At 38.5% G+C, this 24171-nt stretch overlaps 1 protein-coding gene across 18 annotated transcripts in view; it reads right to left on the bottom strand.

Moving 5' to 3' along the window:
- ABI2 (abl interactor 2) overlaps positions 1 to 24171 on the bottom strand; it is a 71527-nt gene that overhangs the window by 11783 nt on the left and 35573 nt on the right. Inside the window, exons 3-10 of one of the 18 annotated variants that reach the window (XM_040604974.1) lie at positions 22617 to 22793; positions 18878 to 18895; positions 10448 to 10545; positions 9563 to 9709; positions 8365 to 8489; positions 7225 to 7407; positions 4471 to 4629; positions 43 to 129 (exon numbers count right to left, since the gene is read on the bottom strand). In XM_040604974.1, coding sequence (XP_040460908.1) covers positions 43 to 129; positions 4471 to 4629; positions 7225 to 7407; positions 8365 to 8489; positions 9563 to 9709; positions 10448 to 10545; positions 18878 to 18895; positions 22617 to 22793 — 994 coding nt within the window. The remainder of the gene's footprint in view (positions 1 to 42; positions 130 to 4470; positions 4630 to 7224; positions 7408 to 8364; positions 8490 to 9562; positions 9710 to 10447; positions 10546 to 18877; positions 18896 to 22616; positions 22794 to 24171) is intronic. The other 17 variants (XM_040604975.1, XM_040604978.1, XM_040604981.1 and 14 more) reach the window with 17 other exon arrangements.

Here is a 24171-nt window from a genome sequence, read left to right as displayed (position 1 = left end):
TCACAGATCATAAATCATAGCACAAGGAAGCAGCAAACTTACTGTTTTCTTGAACTCTGGCCACAAATCCCATTAGCGGTAACTGTGGAGTTACCTGTAGGATGGAGGGGGGAGGCGGAGCAAGGGATGCTGCCACAGAAATTAAAGAGAGGCATTCAGTTAGAAACACAACAAAGCAGCAAAGTAGACATCATCAGCACTCAGACGTGTAGCAGTCTGCCAAGAAGCTGAGATAAAATAGCTGACATTCAAAAAGAAACAGCTCAGGTGGCTTAAGCATATTCCTAATCCCTACTTCAAGGAGATTTCTCTATTTTTAAAATTTCCAACCCAGCTCTTTTTCATAAGATTAAGAATCCGTGCTGAAGTATTTTTCTGATCTACTGTGCGATTCCCTTAAGCTGAAGGTTATTACTACAGCAATCTAGCACTTTATGAACAGACCTAACTAAAAAATATATCAAGAGGATTCTCACCCTGTAACTCTCCACCTTTCCAATCAAACTGCTATTTCTAGAGGCGACTTCTGCAACAGCATCCACAAATCCTTAGTAATGAAAATGGATATAACTAGTTTTTTCCAAAACGTAGGCTAAAAAAAACAATCAAATGAGGCTGTTATTTTAGGCAAAACAGAAAAAGATGCCTTTGAGAACCGAGTGTACTTGGAAAACACAGGACTTCTGACCTTACTGGTAGAACAAAGTGCACTGTGCTGCTGCTGAGAAAGCAGGGCCTATTCCAGATGTGCTGCCTCATTTCCTCCCCACCTGATTTCACAGACCACTGCACTGAGCTCTGGCACAGCCCCTTCACTGGTGCTGGTAGAGCCGTCTTTGTACGATGCATGTGAATTCACATTTGAAGAATATACTCTGAGCCAGCTGCAAATGTTGTAACACTGAATTGTGGTTTAATCCAGGATTTAAAGTTTCAGATAGTTAACCAGTTTTATCTAGTTTTAGTATCACTTTGCAAGAGTAATGCAGAAATATTCTTTAAGCAAGTTAGAAGATTATTTTTCAGAAAGCACGCCTCAGGAAAAGCACAACTAAGTTAATTTTCTTATTAGTAGTGGCATACAAAAAACACTGTCATGTCCAAAAGAATGAGGGAAAAAGGTCTACACTTCATGTACCAGTACATTTATGTAGCTTGCAGAACAGAACTAAATAAATTGCAGACTAACTCCAGAGCCAGTAAGAAAACTGTCAGGCATGATGTAGTATTTTTCAGAATTAATTCACATCAACATACAAAACTCCAGAGCATTTAAAATTCATGTCTCAAACTTTCTTCAGTTTGCTTGTTTCAGTAAGTATTATCTGAAGTGCTTTGAATGTCTTCTGTCACTCACATTCAAGTTTCTTTCACAATCACATACCCCAAATAACAAAAAAAAACCCAGAGCAACCATCCTTTTTGTGGCAAAAAAATCCTTGTACCTCTATATAAAGCAAGCTCCATTATCTCACCGCTTAATTGATATTCCTTGAGAAAAACTGAAATACATTTCTAATTACAGGTTCTTTCACTTGACTGATATGACTTCTGAGAGTATTTGTTCCTTCAAGTATAACCACAGTACCTGGAAAAAGATTTGGTCTTGCATTTTTTTTCAAAGCAAGGAAAGGGAACCTGAATTTCAAGTCCTACTGAAATGCAGTAATAGTCATGAATTCAGCATTCTTGTGTAACTGTGAAACTCCTGCCTTTTTCATTATATCTGCTATAAAAACGTTCAGTTTCAAAATGTTTCCTCTATTCAATGTCATATGGATTCACAGAATTCCTATCTGTCATACAAGACTAGCTTCAGTTTCATAGGTCCCTTCAGTGTACTTTGTTCGTGTGCTATATATATTTCTTTGAAAGTAATAACAAGGTTTTCCATGTAGAAAAATAAATGACGCTAGACAAGCACACCAAGAAAACAAAAAAAAAAATAATCCCTTAGTTTAGTTTGGGTTGTGTAATTTAATTAAAATGGTTATACTAGCACTAGCTGACATCATTCCTTTAACTATCTGGTGTCTACGCATAGTGCAGGGACTATCATATTATACTGTCTGTATATGATATATAATGACTTTAAGCTAGTTTTGGCCTTTAGGAGCCAATAAAATTAAGTATTTTACTAATAATTACTTTGTTTATAAAGTGCATCAGAAGAACTTTACCGTACCTCTGCTGTCTCGAAAGGTGAGATAAACACCAGCTTAAATATTCCCTCCCAGCTTCCTTCCATAAAGACCATTCGTAAATTAAGAATTCATCTGCACAGTTGCTGTAAATTAATTCAGAAATGCTCAAAAACACCTTCCGTGAGATTGCTTTGGCCTGGTAAGAATTCACATACAAATACTGTGTAGTGCAAACCATCATCTCAGTACTTGCCCAGTTTCTCCCACGGGGTTTTAGCCTGTGCTGAGCTCTATACCGCTTAGACACCAACATCTAAGGCTGCAAAGTCAGAGCACCTGTTAGGTGGCATGGCTGGCAAGGGTGGCTTTGGGACAGACATATGCTGAGCTCATTTGGAGTCGCTGTTTCTTAATATTTTCTTTTCCGTTATTAAAAAGGTCTCACCATGAAGTACAGAAGTTGTATTATCTTAGAAGCGGCATTCAAAAGAACAGGGCAAGGCAAGTATCTTTCATCTTTCCGTGACGCGAATAAACAAAAATGACTATGCCAACATACTAAAAAATGGAAGTGAAAAAAAACAGTACTGCTTTTTTGCCAAACAGCCTGCAAAGACATAGCTGCCACACTCCTCTGCCTATTGTAAAGTATCTTTTCCACCACTTAAGTCTGCGCTTCCTTCCCCTCTTCAGGAATGCTGAGAAGCAATTGTGGCCACTATCCTGTCACTACTAACCCTGCTCCTCACAGACAGAACAGTCCCTCTGTTCTTTGGGTCTTCATCAATTATGCATGCTTGAGCACCCTCTCCTTTCAAGGTACAGGCCAAAATAAACTTGGTTTAGTATAACTGCAAAGCTAATAAATTCTGTACTCTGCTAGACATAAAAATAATTTTAAAGTCTCTTACTACAACTGCTTATTTATGTTGTATCAAGTATGCCTGTATAACTGAAGTATTTTGTTTGTGATTTACAGCTCAAGTGACTAATCACCACAATCATTATCTTCTTTTTGAGTACACAGGCTGAACTGTAGTTATGTAACTTATTTAAATTCTCTTTGGCATTTTCTGTGATTACCTATTAACAATGCAATGGTAGCTTGCAGAGAATTATCCCTTTGCTAAAGCAGAAATGCACAGCAGCTGTCAGACACACTCTGGATATACTGAAAATCATCTTTACTGCAAAGGTAATCCTGAAAGATTTTGTACTGCTACTACCCTCTCCTTCTTGCCTACTCCCCTTCAGCCTTCCATATGCACATAGTGTGCTTAACAAACACCACACATTTCAGGCAACTGGGCTACAACGTAGTCATATAACTCTTCCACCTCCCTGTCCCCAAGCAGGACCATCCATTTCCTTCTCAAGTTAAGTGCACACATCTCTTTCCACGGTAGTTAGTACACAAGCAGTAATATTTGAACCTGATCAAATCCCTTAAATGCAAATTGCAGCATTTGACCTAATTCCCAGTTCAGTGCTCAGTTTAAAAAAAAAAAATAAAACCACCAAAAACCATCACCACCACAACCACAAAACACAAATGCACCGTAGCGCTTGAAAGTCAACATTCGATCTTGCTGGCAATAGAGCATTTCCTGACACAGAACCTTCAGTACAACCTCTGCATCTTTCTGTAGCTTTGTCAAAAAAGAAAGACTCCCCTGCTCTGGTATCAAAACCTTCACGTTTTTCCCTTCAGGGAAAAGGACCCCTTAGATAAAATCTACTACATTATGCCTGGCACACAGGACACGCCACTCCTTGTTAATAGCTCATCCTGCTTTATAAGACAGGTCACCCATTAAAATAACATTGCCTGTGGACTTAGCAGATGACACAGCTCCCTTGCATCCCACATCAACACCGCTGATGTCTCCAAGGTGTCTAATGCTTACCCTTGTACAACAACTGCAATTTCTTGAACTGTCCATTAATCAGAAGGAAAAAGCATCCAAGATAAAGACTGATTAATGAAGAATCAGCCTTCTGGCGCAAAATCAAATACCCATCCCACACCAAAGCAGATACATGACACATGGTGTAGTAAAGGACTAAAGCTTGTCTAATAGGGACTGTGAAATCAAAAGTCATTTATGTGGCGACGCAGCCAGTATTGTTTTAAGCCACCTGCAATAACGGGAGCTGAACACTGTACTTGGACTGCAGCTTTGGCGTGGCTACCAGCAACATACTGGAAGTTACCTGAGACTAACTGCAAGATCTGCAATGGAGACAGAATACAGTATTTCAGAGATCTGAAGGGCACTCCATTCACCACTGTGTTGAATTCAGCAGAGCAGAAAAACTTTCCTACCTGGGTTCTGGTTATAAAACGGTCCTCCGTTCATCTGGTTCTGAAGGCTTGTCTGTGATGTGATCGACGGAGGACGCCGATATGGCAAAGATCCCCCTATTGTTGGGGGGGTGTGTCGAGATGCAGGCCTGTTCATGCTGTAGAACTGAACTGTGTGACCTAGGTTAGAAAGAGAAATGTATTAGCAAAGAGAAGAATGATGCCTGCCTTTTTTATATCTGCAATCAAGATTCAAATGCTTGGAAAGGTTTTTGGGTCTGGGGTTCTTTTTTCCAAACAGTCTGCATCCCAGGAGCAGTCAGCCAGTTCAGCTTCCAGACTGGCAGGACACTGGATGTCTCAATAGCAACACAAAACACAGCTATCCCAACTGCCCATACTTAGCACTGTTCACAACAGCCAGTATGAAAATACAAAGGTGTCTAAGCTACAAAGCTTCAAAAGGAAAGAAAATAATTCCCAGTTATCCATTTTATATAACTTATTATAATAACTTTGTGCAAATTTAGTTATTTATAAACCTGCATAAAAATAACACTTCACAGAGTCCAGCAACTAAGCAATGCACACATACAAACTAGCTCTGTGCCATTTTCAAGATTCAATGCTGTTACCTTCTACAACTGAAAAACACAATACTACCTATCTTAGTGCTGTTCAGGAAACAGCCAGAGAATCATCTGGGGATAAGAGAACGTTAGAAACTGCCTGAAGGATGGAATAAATGAAATCATACTCAAAGACCCTCTTTCAGGGAGCTGTCAATCGAAACAACTCCTTAAAAATCTTGCTCTCCAGTTTAATCACTTCCTATATCAAAGTAATTGATGCTGAATCTAAGCAAGCAACGAATGAAGACCATTAAGCTATTTTCTGTGCTCACGTAAAGTTCTCTGGCTTATGCACTGTATATAAAAGTAAACAGTACTCTGGATTTATTAAACCCATACGGATTATTAACCTCCCTAACTATTCTGCCTCCACCATTTGCGCTAGAGGTAAATCTCAGAATATAATAGAAAAGCGATGTCACTGTGGCTGAGGAGACATTCATGCAGGGAAGTAAACAGAGAAACAGACCAAATGAATGTGCCATTTTTAAAAAACTTCATTGTTCTCCACTATGTTTTGATTGCTTTGCAAAACTTCACACTAGGTCAGTAAATAAAATGCAAGTTGCTTGCTCTATTACTTGCTTCTAAGAGCAAATGCATGAACTAGAGATTCACATTCCTCCTGCTTTGTACAGATACGTATGTCTCAAAACCCACACTTTTTACGGACGAGGAATAAGAAGAGTTTAGAAGCAATCCACCTGGTATATAGTTTTTTTCACATTTTTCCTAATGCATCTTTTCAGTGTGTCTGCCTCCCCATGCACTGGTAGAAATTGGTGGTGATTGGAGAGAAGGAAGGAAAAGAAGAAACAGGGATAAGAGATCTTTAAGGAGAAAAAACTACAATCTCATCGAAGTATTTGAAAAGACTGGATAGTTTACCATTTATTTCAGAGAAGGCATGCACGCAACCTCACTAACAGTGCTGGGAAACAAGAGATCTCAGAAACAGTAACCAACCTGAAATTTCTCTTATTAAATTGTGAATGTGAGTTTATAGCCATTAAAATATTAATCCCTGCTTGATTTTGACTTGTCAAAAATACAGAAGCAGTATGGCTTAAGAACTGGGATACTGACAGTGCATCAAAAGTGGAAAATTGATTGAGGCCCCATATGGCACAGCTCTTCTAAACATGAAAGGAGTTTAGACATCAGGAGCACCTTCTGATACCAAAATTCATCACAGTTCGGAAGCTTCTAGTCAGTCATGGATTCTAGTGTAAGAACTTTCTAATTTTACATGAGCCACAGCACCTTACATTAAATGTGATCTGAATGCTTCTGGCACCTGGTGAAATTCTTACTAAAAGAGACCAACACTAATAAACACACAAACCAGTTCACACCATTGTGATCAGCCTTCACTACAGTTAGAAGTAACAAAGCACTACTAGCTATATACAAATTTGGCTAAAGGAGGTCTTCACAGGGCAGCTGTAAGTCCTCATCAAAAGCTGGTAAGATACAGCGTTATGGTTAGTTAGTACTATATGCTGCAACTTCAGCATATGAGAAAATGAAAAACGTAGGGTTATTTCATAAGCATTAAAAAAACCAAGTTGCAATATACACCATAAGTACCACCTATTAAAACAAAATGCTTTAGTACTACACTGTGTAATAAAAACTTGTATTTTACTGAACACCAAAAAAAATATGCCCTTTTAATCAGTTCATTGAAAGGAGACTTGTCATTTGAAAGCATTGAAGAAACAAGTCATACAAATCATACTTTGCTAGACGAATCTTTTTTATTCCATGACTGAGAGTAGTGAACAAACTTCCCATTACTGAAAGACAGTAATCAGACACAGAACTACCAGTGCTGGTTCCCCCCAGACATAATTAGTCTACAAGATTCTTAGTATCCAAACCACAATAAAATGATAATGTAATAATTTTTTATATACACCTAAAAATAATGATGAAATTAAATGACTGCTGTTTGAAAAACTAGCACACCTTGATTTGTCTACTACAACCATTACCTTATAGTTGGGTATTAGCCGATATTTTTCTAGTTACATTAAAAAAGATTTTAGAAAAAAATAAATCACTGCTTCTGAGGCAACTTTGAAAAGCCTTGGCTCGTGACCACTTCTGGGTTCATCTGCCCGGTGGAGCAGACACTCACCTGTAGAGGGTGTGGAAGAAACAGCAGGGGGAGTTGGAGAGGTGAAGCCATCAGCAAGGGGCTGAGCTCCTGCAGCAGCAGCAGCAGCATCTGGGGCAGCGGAGGAAGGGGCAGGAGCAGGAGGAGTGGGGGCAGGAGCAGAGGTAGCAGGAAGGGGAGAAGTGCCAGCCGAGCCAGCAGGGGCTAAGTGAAGAGAGGAGGAAGAGGTGGCATTAATAAGGAGATATGTTAGCAAGGATTAGAGAAAGCCTTTGACTACCCAGTGTTAGCTATTTATTAGATGCATAATATTTTAGAATGCACGAGGAGATGAGAGAAAAATGGACCTGTTAAAGAAAGGCTCATTCTTATGTAGACAATAAATGAGGGTCAAGCAAATCCACCTCTTTCCAGGTCTGAAGGGAACAACCCTTTTTGTTCTTTTCAGAACATTTCACTGAAAGCCATTACTTTTGAAAGATGGCTTTACATTTTGTTTGTTAATGCTTTGATCCGTAGTACTGCTGCCTTTAGCTTTTGTACAAATTAGAAAATACAGAGAAGAGGAAAGCCAAAAATTTCCAGTTCCTTGGTTCAGAAGCATCATGTATTTCAGATCACACTGCAAGCCAACTAGACACTCTTCTTCACTGAAAGGGCTGAGCAAAGGAAAAAGGAGAACCCTATTTCTGGAAAGACTGGGGCAATTACATTGAACAAGTGCCTTTTTGTGACAACTCAGTCAGGCTTGAATCAATGTACCAAAGATTTACTCTGTGCCTGCCTGTCATTTAATCTAATTTTCTAAAAATATCCTTCTGTGTATCTGCACGAACCACCAATGAAAAAACATTGCTTAAAAGAACAAGGGAGAATCTTCCCCCAGCCCGCTGAAAAAGGTGTTGTGTCCTACCTAGTCACATGCAGACAGTCAGGCAAAAAATTCTGATAAATACATACATAACAGAAGCATTAGAGCACATCAGACACTCCCAGAAAAGATACTACTTGATTCCAACTCATACTATCTATAGCACGCAAGTTTCAAGGCTTTCATGTTTCTGGATAACGACCTTTGAGACTTCTCTTGGGGTTTAGGAGACTTGCAAATGCTAAAGGTTAATGCTGAGTCCGAAGGAGGAACAGCAAGTTACCATTTACCTGGATAGACACTGGGAGGAGATGGCGTGGGAACAGCAATAGGAACACCCACACTGCCACTTCCACTGTTCTCTCGACTGCTGCTCCGACTACTTGGGTGGCTTCCTCCACTACTCCCACTGCTGCTGTAAGAAACCAAAATAACCCAGGGTATGAATATGCTGGTATGCATGCTGAAACATAAGATCCCTCATATAGCACCTTACTAATTCAGGGAAGTAACAGGGAACAAGAGAAAAGAAACAAGGATAGTAGAAATCTACATAAAGCTTAATTTTCCCTAAAACTGTTAATTTTGACTACAACACAACAGGTTTTTCAGTTACTTTTAGTGAACTTGCCCAAAAATGAAACAATGCCAAAACTTTGTTCCAAAGCACTTCATTCCAATATTGTTAAACTCCTACTGAGCAAACACAAGTCTTTTTGATGTAATTTATAAAACATATAGTTGTTTAGACTCTGATTTATATGCTTTCATATGAGACTACTGAAACTTGAAAATTTTAAGATAGTAAATAAATTCGGAAATTTTAAGATAATAAAGTAAAAAAAAGATTTTCTTTTAAGTCCATGTGTTTAGCCATCCTCATGTATTTATGGTATTTTAAAAGTAAAGATTTCAAGGGAAATATTTAGAACTGTCACTACATAAAAAATTTATTATCCTAGAGAAAAGGCTAGCCATCTGCAGAACCTTTGGTAATACAGTTCAGCTTTATTCTGTGTTTGAAGTTTTCAGTATCCTCAAAATACAATGCTCTTTCAGCTACTCAAGCTATAAACATTAAAGACTGTTCAAATAAAAATATGAACTAAAAGCATACTATGCAGTCCCTCAGCATTTAGAAGGCAAGTTGCATACAAAGTCTTTTACCAGTTTTGTAAGTATTTTGTAAAACAATACCACTATCTATTTGAAATACTCCACAATTTTAATCATTCATTAAGGGCTGTAACTAAGGCATAGCACTAAAATTAAGGTGACTAGAGGATTAAGTGAACAACCCCAATGTGATTCACTATTCTGGTTTTATTAGAGTGCACTCTGGTCATGCCAAATGGCGCTTCCAGCCCGTATCATGAAGTAGCAGGCTTCACTGTAGAGGTGCAGATGGATTTGGTATTTATCGTAGCATTTTTTGTCCATATGCTTATACAATACTAACCACACTTTGTACAGGACTACACTGAATACCTGTATGTGCGATTCCTCTGATTGACAGAAGCTGTTCTAACAGGGCTCTGTTGTGAGGGAGCCATATTGCGCGTTGGACTAGGCACGTAGTCATTTGGTACCACTGGAGGACGTACTGGTTCCAACGTACGATAGGGAGAGTGACGCCTACATAAGGACAACCATATTTCAGAAGCAAATTAAGGTAATACAGACAAAACCAAAGACATGTCATTCTTTAAAAGACAGCTACATGCTAATCAGTAATGGGAGCTAACAAAAATGTTTTTCTGTAGGTTTGTTATTAAGGATGTTTCTCAGGTACTTCAACCATCCTATTAATAAACTCTGTGTTGCACATCCCATTCTTGTTTCAAAAGTAATCCGTACCTTGTTTCAAAACAAAATCACTATGGTCTGTATGTACATAATTAACCAGAAACCAACAAAGAGCATGCATCCCAATTATAACACATTTTCCTAAGGCCAAAGCCAAGTTCACAGACTTAATAGGAAAGTACCTCTGTCACATAGTAGACTAATAATTAATGAACAGTGCCACATACTAATTTTCCAGTTGTTTAGCACCACCTGTCACAGTTAACGACTTTTTACTCTAAAGCATGTAGTTGTAAGTGTTCTGCAATGATAAAAAGGTTCCTGCTGGGAAAGGCTGATGACGCCCACTGCCTTCTGGCAGAAACGTGCTAACTGATGTAAGACATGATCAGTATACAAGGATGTAGATATAACACCTCTTGACCTTTGTGAATGGTTAAAAAAAAACACCACCAAAAAAAAAAAAAAAAAAAACCAAACACAAAACCCACGCTACAGAAAACGAATCTTCCCTTTTTTTTCCTTCTGTTCACCAAAGCCATTTACACATTGAGTAACTGCACCTACCCAATAGTTCCTTTTCCCGACATTGGTGGACTTGGTGGCTTCTGGGTGGGTGGTGTTGTACGAGGCAGTCCACCCATCTTCATGTTCTGTGTGCTGACCTGCATGAAAGAATGGGGAGAAAAACAGCCTTCACTAAGATCAGCTTCTAGGGGGAGAGACACTGGGATGCTTTTAGCAATTAACTCTAAGAAGGGGAAGGTTTAAACAAACAAAAAAATTGAGAGGCCATGCATTTTGTATGCAATTTCCACTTTGCTAGAAGTCAAGAGTTGTGCTCAAAGGACTCTTCATTACATAGGGCTTTTAAAAAATTGTATATGCAAAAAGTGAATTTGTCTTTAAGCTACCACATAAATGTTAAATCAGTGACAATATAGACACTGTATCTAACTTGATTACACCTCCCAGTCATCTTTTGAGATAAAGGCAGTTATTCCAGGCTGCACCACTGAATGGTAAATTTGCAAAAATATTTTTAAATACTCTTGTGGTATTCAAAACCAGCGTTTATCTAATAGGACACAATTTAATGTAATTCATACAGATATGCAGAAGTCAAAGTAACCTCCAAATATGACCCATTAATGTTCTAATTTTTTCACGGTATGGTATGAAAAAATTTTAATATAATGTTTATTGTTATTATTTATGTATATGTAAACAGAGAAAGAAAGCTATATAGAGAAAAATACACGTATGTGCTTTTTTCCCCCACCAAACCTGTAGCAATTTGATCTTCAATAACTGATAAATAAATGGATGGGGAGAAAAATATTTAGCAGTGATGTGATGTAACTGCAGTTGTTCCTTCCCCCTCTTTCAGGTTAAAATACTTATGAAGTAACTTCTATATAAAAGAACTTACTCAAACTTCTATAAAACCCATCTATATTCCTGATTGATCAACCTAGGAACCATAGGAATCGGGGAATCATCTAGAAATCAGGACGTAGATTAGAGTGGTGAAAACCCAGCTAGAACTCAGGCTGGCCATTGCTGTGAAAAATAAGAAAAAATGTTTTTACAAATAATGTTAGAAACAAAAGGAGGGCCAAGGATGATCTCCATCCTTTACTGGATAACATTGCCACAAAGGACGAGGAAAAGGCTGACGTACTTAATGTTTTCTTTGCCTCAGTCTTTAACGGCAAGATCAGCTTCCCTCTGGGTACTCAGCTCCCTGAGCTGGAAGGCAGGGATGAGGACAAACATAATGAAGTCCCCACAGACCATGAGGAAACCGTTAGTGACCTGCTGCTCCACTCGGATACACACAAGTCTATGGGGCCAGATGGGATCCATCCAAAGGTACTGAGGGAGCTACAGGAGGAGCTCGCCAAGCCGCTCTCCATCATTTACCAACAGCCCTGGCAAAGCAGGGAGGTCCCAGAAGACTGGAGGTTAGACAATATGACGCCCATCTACAAGAAGGGCATGAAGGAGGATCCAGGAAACAACAAGGCTGTCAGCCTGACCTCGGTGCTGGGGACGGTTACAGAGCAGGTCATCCCAAGTGCCATCATGCAGCATGTGCAGGACAACTGGGGGATCAGGACCAGCCAGCATGGGTTTATGAAAGGCAGGTCCTGCTTGATGAACCTGGTCTTCTACAAGATGACCTGCCTAGTGAATGGGAGAAAGGCTGTGGATGGTGTCTACCTGGACGTTAGTAAAGCCTTTGACACTGTCTCCCACAGCATTCTGCTGAAGAAACTGGCTGCTCAGGGCTTGGACGGATGTACCCTTTGCTGGGTAAAAATATGGCTGGACAACCGGGACCAAAGAGTGGTGGTGAATGGAGCTACACGCAGCTGGTGGCCGGTCACAAGCGGTGTTCCCCAGGGCTCAGCGCTGGGGCCAGCTCTGTTTAATGTCTTTACCAACGATCTGGACGAGGGGATTGAGCCCACCCTCAGTATGTTTGCAGGCGATACCAAGTTGGGTGGGAGTGTTGATCTGCTGGAGGGCAGGAAGGCTCTGCAGGGGGATCTGGACAGGCTGGACCGATGGGCCGAGGCCAATTGTATGAAGTTCATTCAACAGGGAGAAGTGCCGGGTCCTGCACCTGGGATAAAAAAAAACCCACGCAACACTACAGACTTGGGGAAGAGCGGCTGGAAAGGGCCTGGCGGTGCTGGCTGATGGCCAGCTGCACATGAGCCAGCAGTGTGCCCAGGTGGCCAAGGTGGCCAACAGCATCCTGGCTTGTATCTGAAACAGTGTGGCCAGCAGGGCCAGGGGAGTGATCGTACTCAGCCCTGGTGAGTTTTACTTGGCACGGTAAACTGGCGAGGCCGCACCTCAAATTCTCTGTTCAGTTTTGGGCCCCTCACTACAAGAGCAATGCTGAGGTGCTGGAGTGTGTCCAGAGAAGGGCAATGAAGCTGGTGAAGGGTCTAGAGAAGTGTTATGAGGAGCAGCTGAGGGAACTGGTGTTGTTTAATCTGGAGAAGAGGAGACCCAAGCTCTCTAGAACTGCCTGCAAGGAGGCTGTAGGCAGGTGGGGGTCAGTCTGCTCCCCCAGATAACTAGCAACAGGAGAAAAGGAACTGGCCTCAAGTTGCACCACCACAGCTTTAAATTCCAACAGGCTGCCCAGGTGGTGGAATCACCATCGCTGGAGGTATTTTAAAAAAGACATAGATGTGCTGCTTAGGGACATGGTTTCGCAATGGACTCAGCAGTCCTGGGTTAACGGTTTGGCTTGATGATCTCAGAGGTCTTTTCCAACCTAAACGATTCTGTGATTCTATAAACAATTGTTACCAATGTAGGCATTTTGCTTATCTGTATACAGCCAACCAAGTGTAATTCTCTCAATGCATGCACCCTTACAGGAATCAGCGCATGGTCTCCTTACTAGCTCTGATTTATGAATGCTCAAATTATTGCTCAGACACAGAGACATTCAGCAAACCTAAGTAAGTACGCTTACATCCCTTTTTCTGATGTTGCTGTCATGCTCTATTTCACAGTGTTATTTCCAAAACCTAAGTCTTGCCTACTGCCTCCCCTCCCATGCAAAAAAAAAGAAACAGTGATCAAGGCATTAAGAGTATTTGCAAACGTCCTTAAAGGCAAAATACTCCTTTAAAATTTGACTATAACAACTTGCTTAAAAGCCTGGCAATATTTAGATTTGTAAATTGATAGATGTTGAGAACAGTGTAAAGAGTAACATATTCTGTATCGTAACCCACTGAAACTTGACTCCCTGGCTTTAAATAATCCCAGTACTATCACATTTTCAGTCTGTTGGGAGGAAAGGAAAACCAATTGTTGGAAGCGGTTGGATTTTTTTTGTCAGATTCAAAACCAGATGTTTTGATTTAGTTGTGCAAGAGTACTTTGCAATGTCAATTTCAGAGAAAATTATTTTGCACAGCATTATGAAGTCCTTTAAGCCAACTCTAAGCAACAAGAAACCTAAAGTTAATTCAAGTGAGGGATGAGGTAAGCACTGAACTACAACTATTTGAAGGGAAGAGGGAAAGTGTCAAATGAAGTATATTTTATTCTATACACGGAAAATTAAGAAATAGCACAAAATCTGAATTATTTTTTTTTAAAGTTGCAGCACCCCCTGTATTTCCTCTTTCACTTAAGACACCTGTTTCACACACCTACCTATCTGAGTTGTCCAAAACACCCACAAACAAACAAAGAACTCACCTTAATGAAACATTTGCTGCATTGTCACCTGCTGTATTTCAAACAGCACATTAAGCCCAGTGGGGCAGAGGTTTTGCGTGTCTTTTGATGACAGCAAACTCAGACCAATCTGTGTGCCCCCGAGTAGTCCATTTAGGTGTTGTATCCAACTAAGCTATTGTTTCTGACCACATGATGTAACCACTAACAGTTACTATAAAATTTCATGTATTTCACCATAAAGAACCTTATCATTTGTATACAATCATTGCAGGAAGAAAAATTAAGTTTTAGGCTTCCACTGGGCTAGAGCTACATAAAAAGAAAGAACAGTAGAGGTGGAGGCTGCAGTGCCATCACACAGCATACAGTAAGAAGTGGAAGTAATACTTGCTTGACTAATGCAGAACTCTAGAGACTGCTAGTTACTTTCATTAACACTGCAAATAAACATATCCTTGACACAGGTTGGGAAGAAAGCTTTAGAAACGTGGGCAAAGAAAAAGCGATCCTTTTTTAGCCAAGAAACTTCAATCCCAAAGAAGCCATCCTTAAGAAAGGCTAAACTGAAAGATGGGAAAATGGCACTGACAGTAAGTTTAGTTTCAGTAATTAAAGTTTACAGGACTGTCTTAAATCTGACAGGATCAATGGCTTCAAGATCTGCTCCTGTAAATTAACAACCCTATCTGAGTGACATCTCCTTTAACTTGTGGCCAAATAAGCACAGAAGAGCAATGAAGAATATAAAATTATTCCAATAGTTCTAATAGAAATTAACAGATGTGTGGAAATAGTATCACAGTTACAGACTGCCTTGAGGAAAGAAAGAAAAAAAGAAGAAATTTTAAAACTAAGTTGCAACTTCAGTTAGATACAAACATTGTAACATTTCCAACTGTCCCCTTACATGATGACTTCTAGTAGGAGTTTAAAAAAAAAAAGAAAATCCATTAATGCCCCCCTCTTGCAAAACTTTATTGCCTTTTCTATTTTGCATACAGTGTTGTAAAGATAGTTTCCATATGCAAATCCTCATCCACACACACACACACACACCTTTCAAACTTCTGAAATCCAAAGCAATCACCAGAACTCAAGGTCACATTTGCTTTTGCTGTCAAGTTTCAAAAATCCATTTTCTGGAGTAAGTTGGTATTTGCCAGAAATTGCATTGTTTCTGATAACATTTCCCCTAGCTCTGCACAGCTGGAACTATCCAGATGCAACTAACTGAATTAGACAGTGAAAGCAGAGGAATGCATCAGTCTGTTGGTGGTTGACTGCAGGTTGCAGGACCCCACAGGTTTGTGGCTGTTGTAGTTAAGAGCTTGCAAATTCTTTGAGGAAAATCTGGCAAAACAGAGCCTGCAACCAAAACCACAAAGGGGTATTGTATTGCTGCCCTTTCTCACAACTGCCAAAACAGTTCACCACTGTCTAAAAAAAAAGAAAAAATTAAGAGAGACAATAAGTAATGATTTGGGCACAAAGCTCAGGGGAAGAAAACCCAAAAAGCCCCCACATGACAGCTGACTGTTCTAAAAGCAGGAAGCCAATCCTGTGAACAGACAAGGAGTGCACAGCATCTGCACAGAATGCATGCAGGGATTTTTCCCAAATTTTTTTGCCTCTGTTTAAAAAGGGTACAACAGTATTTCATCCAACATTTTCTGCATTGAGCTACAGCGTCAGCTTACAAAGGTAATGTCTGATGACTTCAAGACATGATACGGGACTGACTAGAGGCCTTAGAAAATGATCATTTTAAATTAAGGACTTATTTGTCCAATTTCTAGTTTTGGCAACTAGTTCTTCTTAGATCCCAGTGATTAAATCACCTTCTTATGGTCCTAAAAATAAGACTGAGTTTCCTTCACAGTTACATTTTTACAAACATTTAGAAGATTGAGCTTTTTTAGCACGCCACTGTATAAGAAATTTGTAGTGAAATAAACCGGTTAAAAGAGAGAAATCCTGCAGTCTACTCAATTCAATTCTTGGGAATGTTCTCATGAGTAAAACAATTCACCAAACAAGAAATGCTGAAATACGCAGTTGGTCAGATATAACAGCTAGACACCAGAAGTGAAAAAAATATTTGCACCAATGCACTGTGTATTTACGTGGCTGTCAGGCACTTACCCGCAACAAAGATTTCAATCCACATTTTTACTCTTCTGAAGAACATCTCATTGTCAGGTCAACTACCAAAACAAAGTGGGTTTGTTTGTGTGAAATATCTGCTATCCAGTTTTTTGGGGGAAAAACAATCAAACCTCAGGAGGAGCTACTTCTCACAGCCAAAACTGGACTCAGATCAGAATTTTTTAAGTGGTGCTTTATGGTCACATTGATTTTCTAGAACTTTCAGGACGTCACAAGAATCATCTTTCAGCCAAAATCTAGTAAGAAAAAGTGTCCCATCAGCAATGTTCCATAGATTATATTCAGATACTTCAAGCCGCCACCCAACCTACTGGAGCAATTTTACACCTGGCTCCAGCAAAAACCACCTAAGGCTGAATGAAAACTACCTTCCCGTGCCTTGTCTAACTAAACCATATGTTTGTCAGTTGATAAACTAGTTGATAGGGAAGTGAAGTATCTAAACGTCAACGATGCCTTGGCAAATGACAACAAGTATAAGGTTCAGCAAGTGGAATTACTTTTTTTACCACATCCACCTACATAAAGTAAATGAAGAACCAAGTCTGGTAAATACAAAAAAGTTTAAACAATGTCATTTTCAACTGATTTGCTGACAAGAGATGCTACAGATACTCCTCTGACTTGCAATTGGAATTTTCTTCTAAATTTGTTTGAAATTTAACTACCCAGACACAAGCATAGTTAGGCAGTTTAATACTGTAACTTATATAGTTATAAGTAAAAGTTATAAGTAAAAAACTGAGGTTTCTTTGCAGCCATGAAAAATAAATGCAGGGTAAACACTTCAATCTATTGTAATTGAAGTAAAATCATTATTCACACAGAACCAGGGTTAGTAGCCATCTTAAGCTTTCTTCTTTCAGGCTGATGCACAGTGACTATAGTGATACTTAAAGAATAAATTAAGTCCACTGAGAGGTGCTGCACTTTGCCTTTTTTTTTTTTAGATTATTTTTTATTAAACTCTCATGGTTTGGCAGTGAGAAATTGATAGACATATTGTGATTTCCCAGATCAAATTTCTGATCAGGTTAACTCTAGTAAAAATAAAGAAATATTTTAACTGGTGTTATAACAAACAACCCATTAAAAAAAAATAAATCTCTGAAAAGCCTCTTATCACCACTGCAGATGATGCACAGGTATGGCAGTTCACACATAATCTATAATTATACAATTTTAAATTTATTTTAGGCTGGTCCTTACTTGTTTATAACTGCAACTGTAAAGAACAAAAAAAAAATTGAATTTGCAAACTGGTTTTTTTCAGCATTAGAAGTATCCATTTTGAGTGGACAGAAAGAGCCAGGGAGGCGATATGTTTTGCAATTTTCAAATAAAAAGCATTTAAATGCTACATGACTTGAAAGACTGTACCTTGCACACTTAGGTAAAACTAAATTTCAAATTACGTGAGAAATCTCTCATTTATTAAACATTTTCCATTGTGATCAGATGTGCTACATACACTTAAATACTTTACTAAAACTACCATCTGGACAATTCCATAGAAACATCACTGGGGTATCTACAGTAAATACCTGGGTTTACAGGCAAAATATGCAGGTTTTTCTTTTAGCTTTTTCCCGTCATGGAAAATACTTAGCCATGAAAAATACTTCACATCAACTTGAAACTTCATTTAATTAACATAATCGTACTACATATTAGTATTTTATGTTCTAAAATACAGTTCCCTCATTAAAACTGTGGCAGCTGCTACTAAAAAATTTTTGTTCCCTTTCTCCAAACCAGTTGCTCTTCAGAAGGGTGATGATATCACAACACTCAATAAAGGCTATAACCTATCTATTAATTACTGTGCTATGAACTCCAACACAGTACCATCTAACTTCATTTAACTGCTTGTCTAATTGATTCGATGCTTTTTATTGCCACTTCTGCAGCCACTAATGCTAGTAACATTTAAAACTCTTTATGATCCTTGAGAATTTGACATACTTCAGTCTGAGTTCTTTGATGCACTATTCCTTTAATATTCAACTAAATCACTTAGCTAGTTGTTTAAGGGCTATTAAATATTTTACACATCTATAAAATTTGTGAAAATTCCCATGAGTGTCTCAGTATTTAAACAGTGCTAGTAGCTTCTGAAAAAATTAATGATACTGCAACTTTAAAAAATAATATACAGATTTGAATTTGTAACACACCTTTGAAGCTCATTATCTGAGCAATCTCACACTGAAACATGAATCCAAATCAAATCATAACTTACACCGTATATAGTATAAAAAGAATATTACACAGGGGGAGGCTCATATTCAGCTCCTATCTGCTCACTGCATCTTTTTGTCCACGCATGGTTAGCGTAACATTCCTCCCCTGTAAATGATGTGGTAGTTACGCTGGAGGCAGTCAATATTTTGCCACATTTTCAAAAGAACTGTGCTACCTTCCTTACATAAATACATCAATTTATATCACAAAATATTTATCTGCAATGAAATCATTCAACAGAAGGTCTGACACAGGAGGGAGAGTGGGTGTTGTTTTAAACTATCAGTAACAATCACATTAATCATCTCCCCGTGTGTAATAGTCTTGGTAGAGTAAGAATGGAAATCCAGCCCTGGGGTTTCTTACCTTAAATCTAAGCAACCACTTAATGCATAAATGGAGCAAATAAAAGAGGTAAGGAAAAAAAGCATTGAAAGGTTAGTTGGAACTTCAGGATATGAAGAGAAAGGAAAAAGAAAGAAAAAAGTTAAGCATTCAGCATTAACAAAATAATGTATCAGTAGATCATAGAAAGAGTGGTTAAAGCAGAATGTGTCATGAACAGAAGATTTTCAAGCTGAAACTTTTAATATACATTGAACACAAAGCTTGCAGTTTAACACCTTAAAAACAATGCTCAAATGCTTGTACGCTGTTCACTCAAGTTCTTACAGTGCTAACAAAAAATCAGCTTTCAGAATGGATCATGAGATCTAGATGGATTAAGTTCAGAGATTAATTTATCTGAGCTGCCAAAGAGTAGCCTTATCGCTACCCTGAGCTCATTTAAATTGTTACATACATTACCATATTTAAAACTCACTGAAACAGAAGTCTCTAGAATATTATGCTAATATATGTTCTTCCCTAGACAATGCTGTTAGTTAACTCTTAACCTGATGCCACAAGATCTAACAAAGATAGAGGCAAATCATTACATATTGCAAGTAGTACAGCAGTCTATATAGATACTGCACCACATATCAATATTTCCTAAACCATATATTAAGACATTAACTGACAGCAGAATTAACGTCAAAAAGCTACCACTTAGGCTTTAAGTCCTACATCTTACTGGCACAATACCACGTATCTTCTTTCCCCATAATATTTTTTTAAGAAATACTAGTCTTTCCATATGAATATCACTTGATCTGTTTTCAGTTCAGCTAATCTAAACATATCATTAGATTTCTTACACTTTTTGTAACACCAAACATTAAATATGCAGAATCTCAACAGTGGAGCTGCCAGAGTGACCACTCTGTCTGATCCCCTTAGAAGAGACCCTAATGTATTAAAAAAGAAACATGACCTGATTTATTAGAAAATCTCTTGTCTTTGAGTTTAAAGTTCCACAAATCTATTAACTAAAATGGTCTCTGCTCATACAGCTACACTGGAAAACCAGGTCCCTCTGCACAGGCCAGACTGGCCAGTTACATTCGAGGGTCCATGAGCAAAGACCTTTCCTCAGCAGCACTGCCTGGTAATTACAGTGCCTTAATACACCGCTTTGAATGGATCAAACTTCTTATTTTCACTCTCTGGACTGAAGAACTCTTTAGAGGGAAGAACAGATTGGAAGACTTTTTAACTCAGGAAACATGCAAAAACTGAAAGCAAGTCTCTTCCACACAAAAGGTTCTTTAGATTTTTGCATCATTGTAGCTTCAGGGAGGGAAGATGCCGAGGGACTGCTGGAATGATAGAGTGGCACTTAATTTCTCTCTCACCTATTAAGAAACCATATTGTAGAGCACCTTTTCCTGCAGATGGTATTCACTGATGCTTCGAATTTCTGAATGGAAGGAACAGGTGCTCAAGAGCCTATACTACTTCTCTCAACATGGCATACTGGATTTCTTGGTCAAGGATGCTCCCTTTTTCTCCTATATTATTCTCTGTTCAGTTTACCATCTTTCTCCGGGGTTGCAATGAATGCCTGTGGTATTAGCTCTCTGACTGTCCTGACAATGCATAATTCTGGGTCCAAGTACTAGAGGAGAAGCTATATAGCAGAAAAAGCAGAATGACGACAAAGAATTCAGACTGAGGCACCCTGATGTTAACTGGAACTTTAATGCTCTTTATGCAGTAACTCCTTCTGAATACTCATTTGAAGGGACAATGCCCCAGCTCAAGCAATAAAAAGCTATAAATAGGCAATTTCAAAGCTACTACCCCTTCTCTTTTTTTTTTTTTTTTTTCTCCTTGGTTTTCCAGCCAGAGATCTAGTAAACTAATCTGTAGTTACTCAGGCAGAACAAAACCAACAGGTTCATAAGCACAACTGACCGCCTTCTTCCCATCAGCAAGACAGTGGTTCTTTCTCCTGTGCTGAACACAGGATTAACCTGATTGGAACATATCTATGGATATCCTGACAGCATGATTTCAAGTTCTCTGCTCTACTGTTTCACAAGTATACAATGCTTTTTTCGTTCTCTAAATAACTATAGTACATTGTAAATATCCTTTATAAGATGTTTCAAGCATATCACAAGCATAACAAGTGGATGCAAATACACGTTTGAGTCATCATCCATTTGGTGAACCATGCTCTTTCAGAATAATTCATGGCATCTCAGTGAGTATGATTCTGCTACACTGAGGTAAAAGGGATACCAATTACAGTGGTTTAAAGTCAGTGCAGAGCAATTAAAAACTATTCTTTAATGAGTTCTAAAATAATCTCCTTAAAACAAAAGTGATTATTTAAATATTAGCAACAACAATCCTACAGGCTAATATACTCCATCCATATCCAGAAAGAGTTCTGCTGACCTGCATAAATTCAAAATTTATTAAGACTTCGCAGTACATTTTAATACAAGACTGATAATAATTTCCTGGTCAAAACTGTAGTTATTAATGCTGAGGTTCTTTGGTTTGGATTTCCAAATCAAACTCACAGGCTCAATTGTCTTTTTAAAATCTTTTTAGTTACAAACTGAAGTTGACTCTTCTGGTAAGAAATGGGGAAAAAAGACTTTCTGTTAACAAACAGGATGTTGAGAAGACCATGAGTAAAATTTCTTAGTAAAGATATTTAAATTGCACTGTTCAGAATTTGAATTTTAAGAGTTTGGTTAAACAATCTATTGCCACTTGAACAGCTATCCAAGCAGACAGTTTCAATTGAACAACATACATAACCTAATGCAGTTAGGTGTCAAGCAAAAGGAATTCTGGTGTACTTTGCCTGTAAGAAGCATCTTACCTTACTGCTACTTAGCAGGGTTTACAGATTTTTTAGTTTGTCACGTAAAAATGGCACTGCTTTGTGTTATTTACCTTTCTTCTCCTGGAATTTTAACACTGTCAGTGTTCTCATTTCCCTACTTGTTTCCCTGGCAGCACAAGTTAACAATGAGTTCACACCTGCTAAGACCATGTTTACATTCAGGATGTGCTTTTAAAAATGCATACCTAATCTCACACATGATATTACTGCTTTAATGTGCACTAACACTCGCATACAACAGCCACCAGTTATGCCTCAGTCTGATCCTTGCCCTGAAATTCCTCCTTTTTTCCTAGTCTTAAAAGGGAGAACCAGCTGGCTTCGAACTTGGCAGCAATATTCCCATTCTGAAACCCCATATGGAACAAAAGTTGTAGAAAACCCCTTTTAACAAAGCAAATCACAGGATATGGGTATAACTGACTGACAGAAGAAAAGGGACCATGTAATATCTCTCATGCGAACCCTTTCTTTGGGTGAGCTTCAAAGTAAACCAGTGGCAATTACAGCTGGATCATACTTTGTGGTGCTAAACCAGGCAGAAAAGTGATCCCTGGGAACTGATTCAAACAATAATAGCAACATCACACAAGTAGGTATTCAGAAGCATTTTAAAAGGAGAGACCCACAGCCCTGAATATCCTCAGAAATAAGATTCAGTGGGTTTTCAAGGTTTAGAAACACTGGGGCAAGGGAACTGGGAGGCGTAGCTGCAAATTGGACAACTCCTCTTACATTTATAGACATACTGGCCAGGCAAGGAGAAACTGGTATATTACCATGAAAAGCATTAGGTTATTTTGAAAATATACAAAGACAATGTATTTTCAGTTTGGCTGTTTTAACAATATCACCTACCTTCACTCCATGTCCAATATCATCTAGAATTGTATAATCAATAGGTTTCCTGATGTAGCGAACTGGTCGCTCCAAGTTAGCTGGTGCAATGATTTTGTGAGTTCTTGAGGTGTTTTTGTTTGTAGTCAAGATACCAATTTCTCTTCTAGCAACTTTCTCTTTGTGAATGTCCACCGTCTACAAAAGACGCAGTGTATTTACTAACAGTGGTATGCATTTGAATACAGAGTCAGTATAAAAAATAACTGAATCAGTTCCAATGTTTCGAAGATCTCTGTATACTGTGCTAAACACATCACTACATAGATTACATCATCTTTGTTTAATTTGCTGTTGAACTCTCCACCTCTAAACCCACATTAATAGCTACGGGTTCTTCGCATTTTCTGTTACTCTCATTCTTTCCAGTTCAGCAAAATTCCTTCTCCTTTCCGGTCTTAGTTCCCATTAATTTACTGATACTGTTTTATAAAATTCCTTCAATTATCCCTTTTAATTTTACAATTGCTCTCTTAGCCCATCTCTGAAACAGGGTCCAATTAGATGGAAGTGTAAAGATACCTTTCCAATGTTATCTTTAATGACCAGAAAAATAAACCATAGGCAGGTTTTATTATACTGTAAAACAGTTTGCTAAACTAGGACTGGTAGTCATATGACAGAACAAAAAAATTCACTCACAGACAAATCAACAAGGTATTTCAGTCATTACAAATCACTCCTCACAAAGCAATCATTAGATTTTAGAAGGTGCCCAGTACTAATTTAACCACAATGAAGCCAGTGGTTAAGCCCAGTGCTTTCACTTAGAACACCTAAGGCCAACACTGAAAACCTCTCCCTCCACATATTACACTGAGTACCACAGGATCATCTCTAGTGTAAGACAAAGTCCTGATGAAAATTCATTGCCTAAAGACATGTATTTGAATCTTGCTTGGTTACAAGACTAGGAGAAACCAAGAAGTCTATCTATCCATCTATCCCTTCCAGGAAAATAAATCACGGTGCATGGACTTACTTGCATCATTTAAAACAAAAATAATGCTTTGCTCACAAAACAGTTTTCCTTATAAGAAATTTGCCAGAGCTGGAACAAATTTTAGCTACAGGCTAAAAAAATGTAAGAAAACAGCCGGAAGCACCACTGCTAGGATTTCTAAACAAAAATGGCACCAGAAAGACTTTTCACACTCAGGAGACAGGCTGTGTAGTAATGAAGGAACAGGTACAAATGAGAACTCATTTTCATAACACCTTTTTTTTTATTATTTTTCTATGGGCAAGGACCACGGCAGTGGGGCAGTTTACACCCTTTTACCCTTTTGTTTGTGCTACTGATAGCAAAACAAGTAAAATGGACCCTGTATTACCTTCTGCAATCATCACAACCTTTAAAATTACAAAAAATTTAAAACAGAAAAACAAAAAACCAAACACTTCCAATAAGTTGTTTCTTCACATTCTTTCCAGAGAAGAATTGCCAGAAATACCAGGAGCACTACATGAAAGCTTAAATTACTATCTATCAAGATTACCTAGTATTTTCCAACAA

Source organism: Falco naumanni, chromosome 8 (assembly GCF_017639655.2).
Source record: "Falco naumanni isolate bFalNau1 chromosome 8, bFalNau1.pat, whole genome shotgun sequence".
Classification (NCBI taxonomy): domain Eukaryota; kingdom Metazoa; phylum Chordata; class Aves; order Falconiformes; family Falconidae; genus Falco; species Falco naumanni.
Note: the sequence above shows the minus strand (reverse complement) of the source record. Positions and strands in the feature narration are given on the sequence as shown.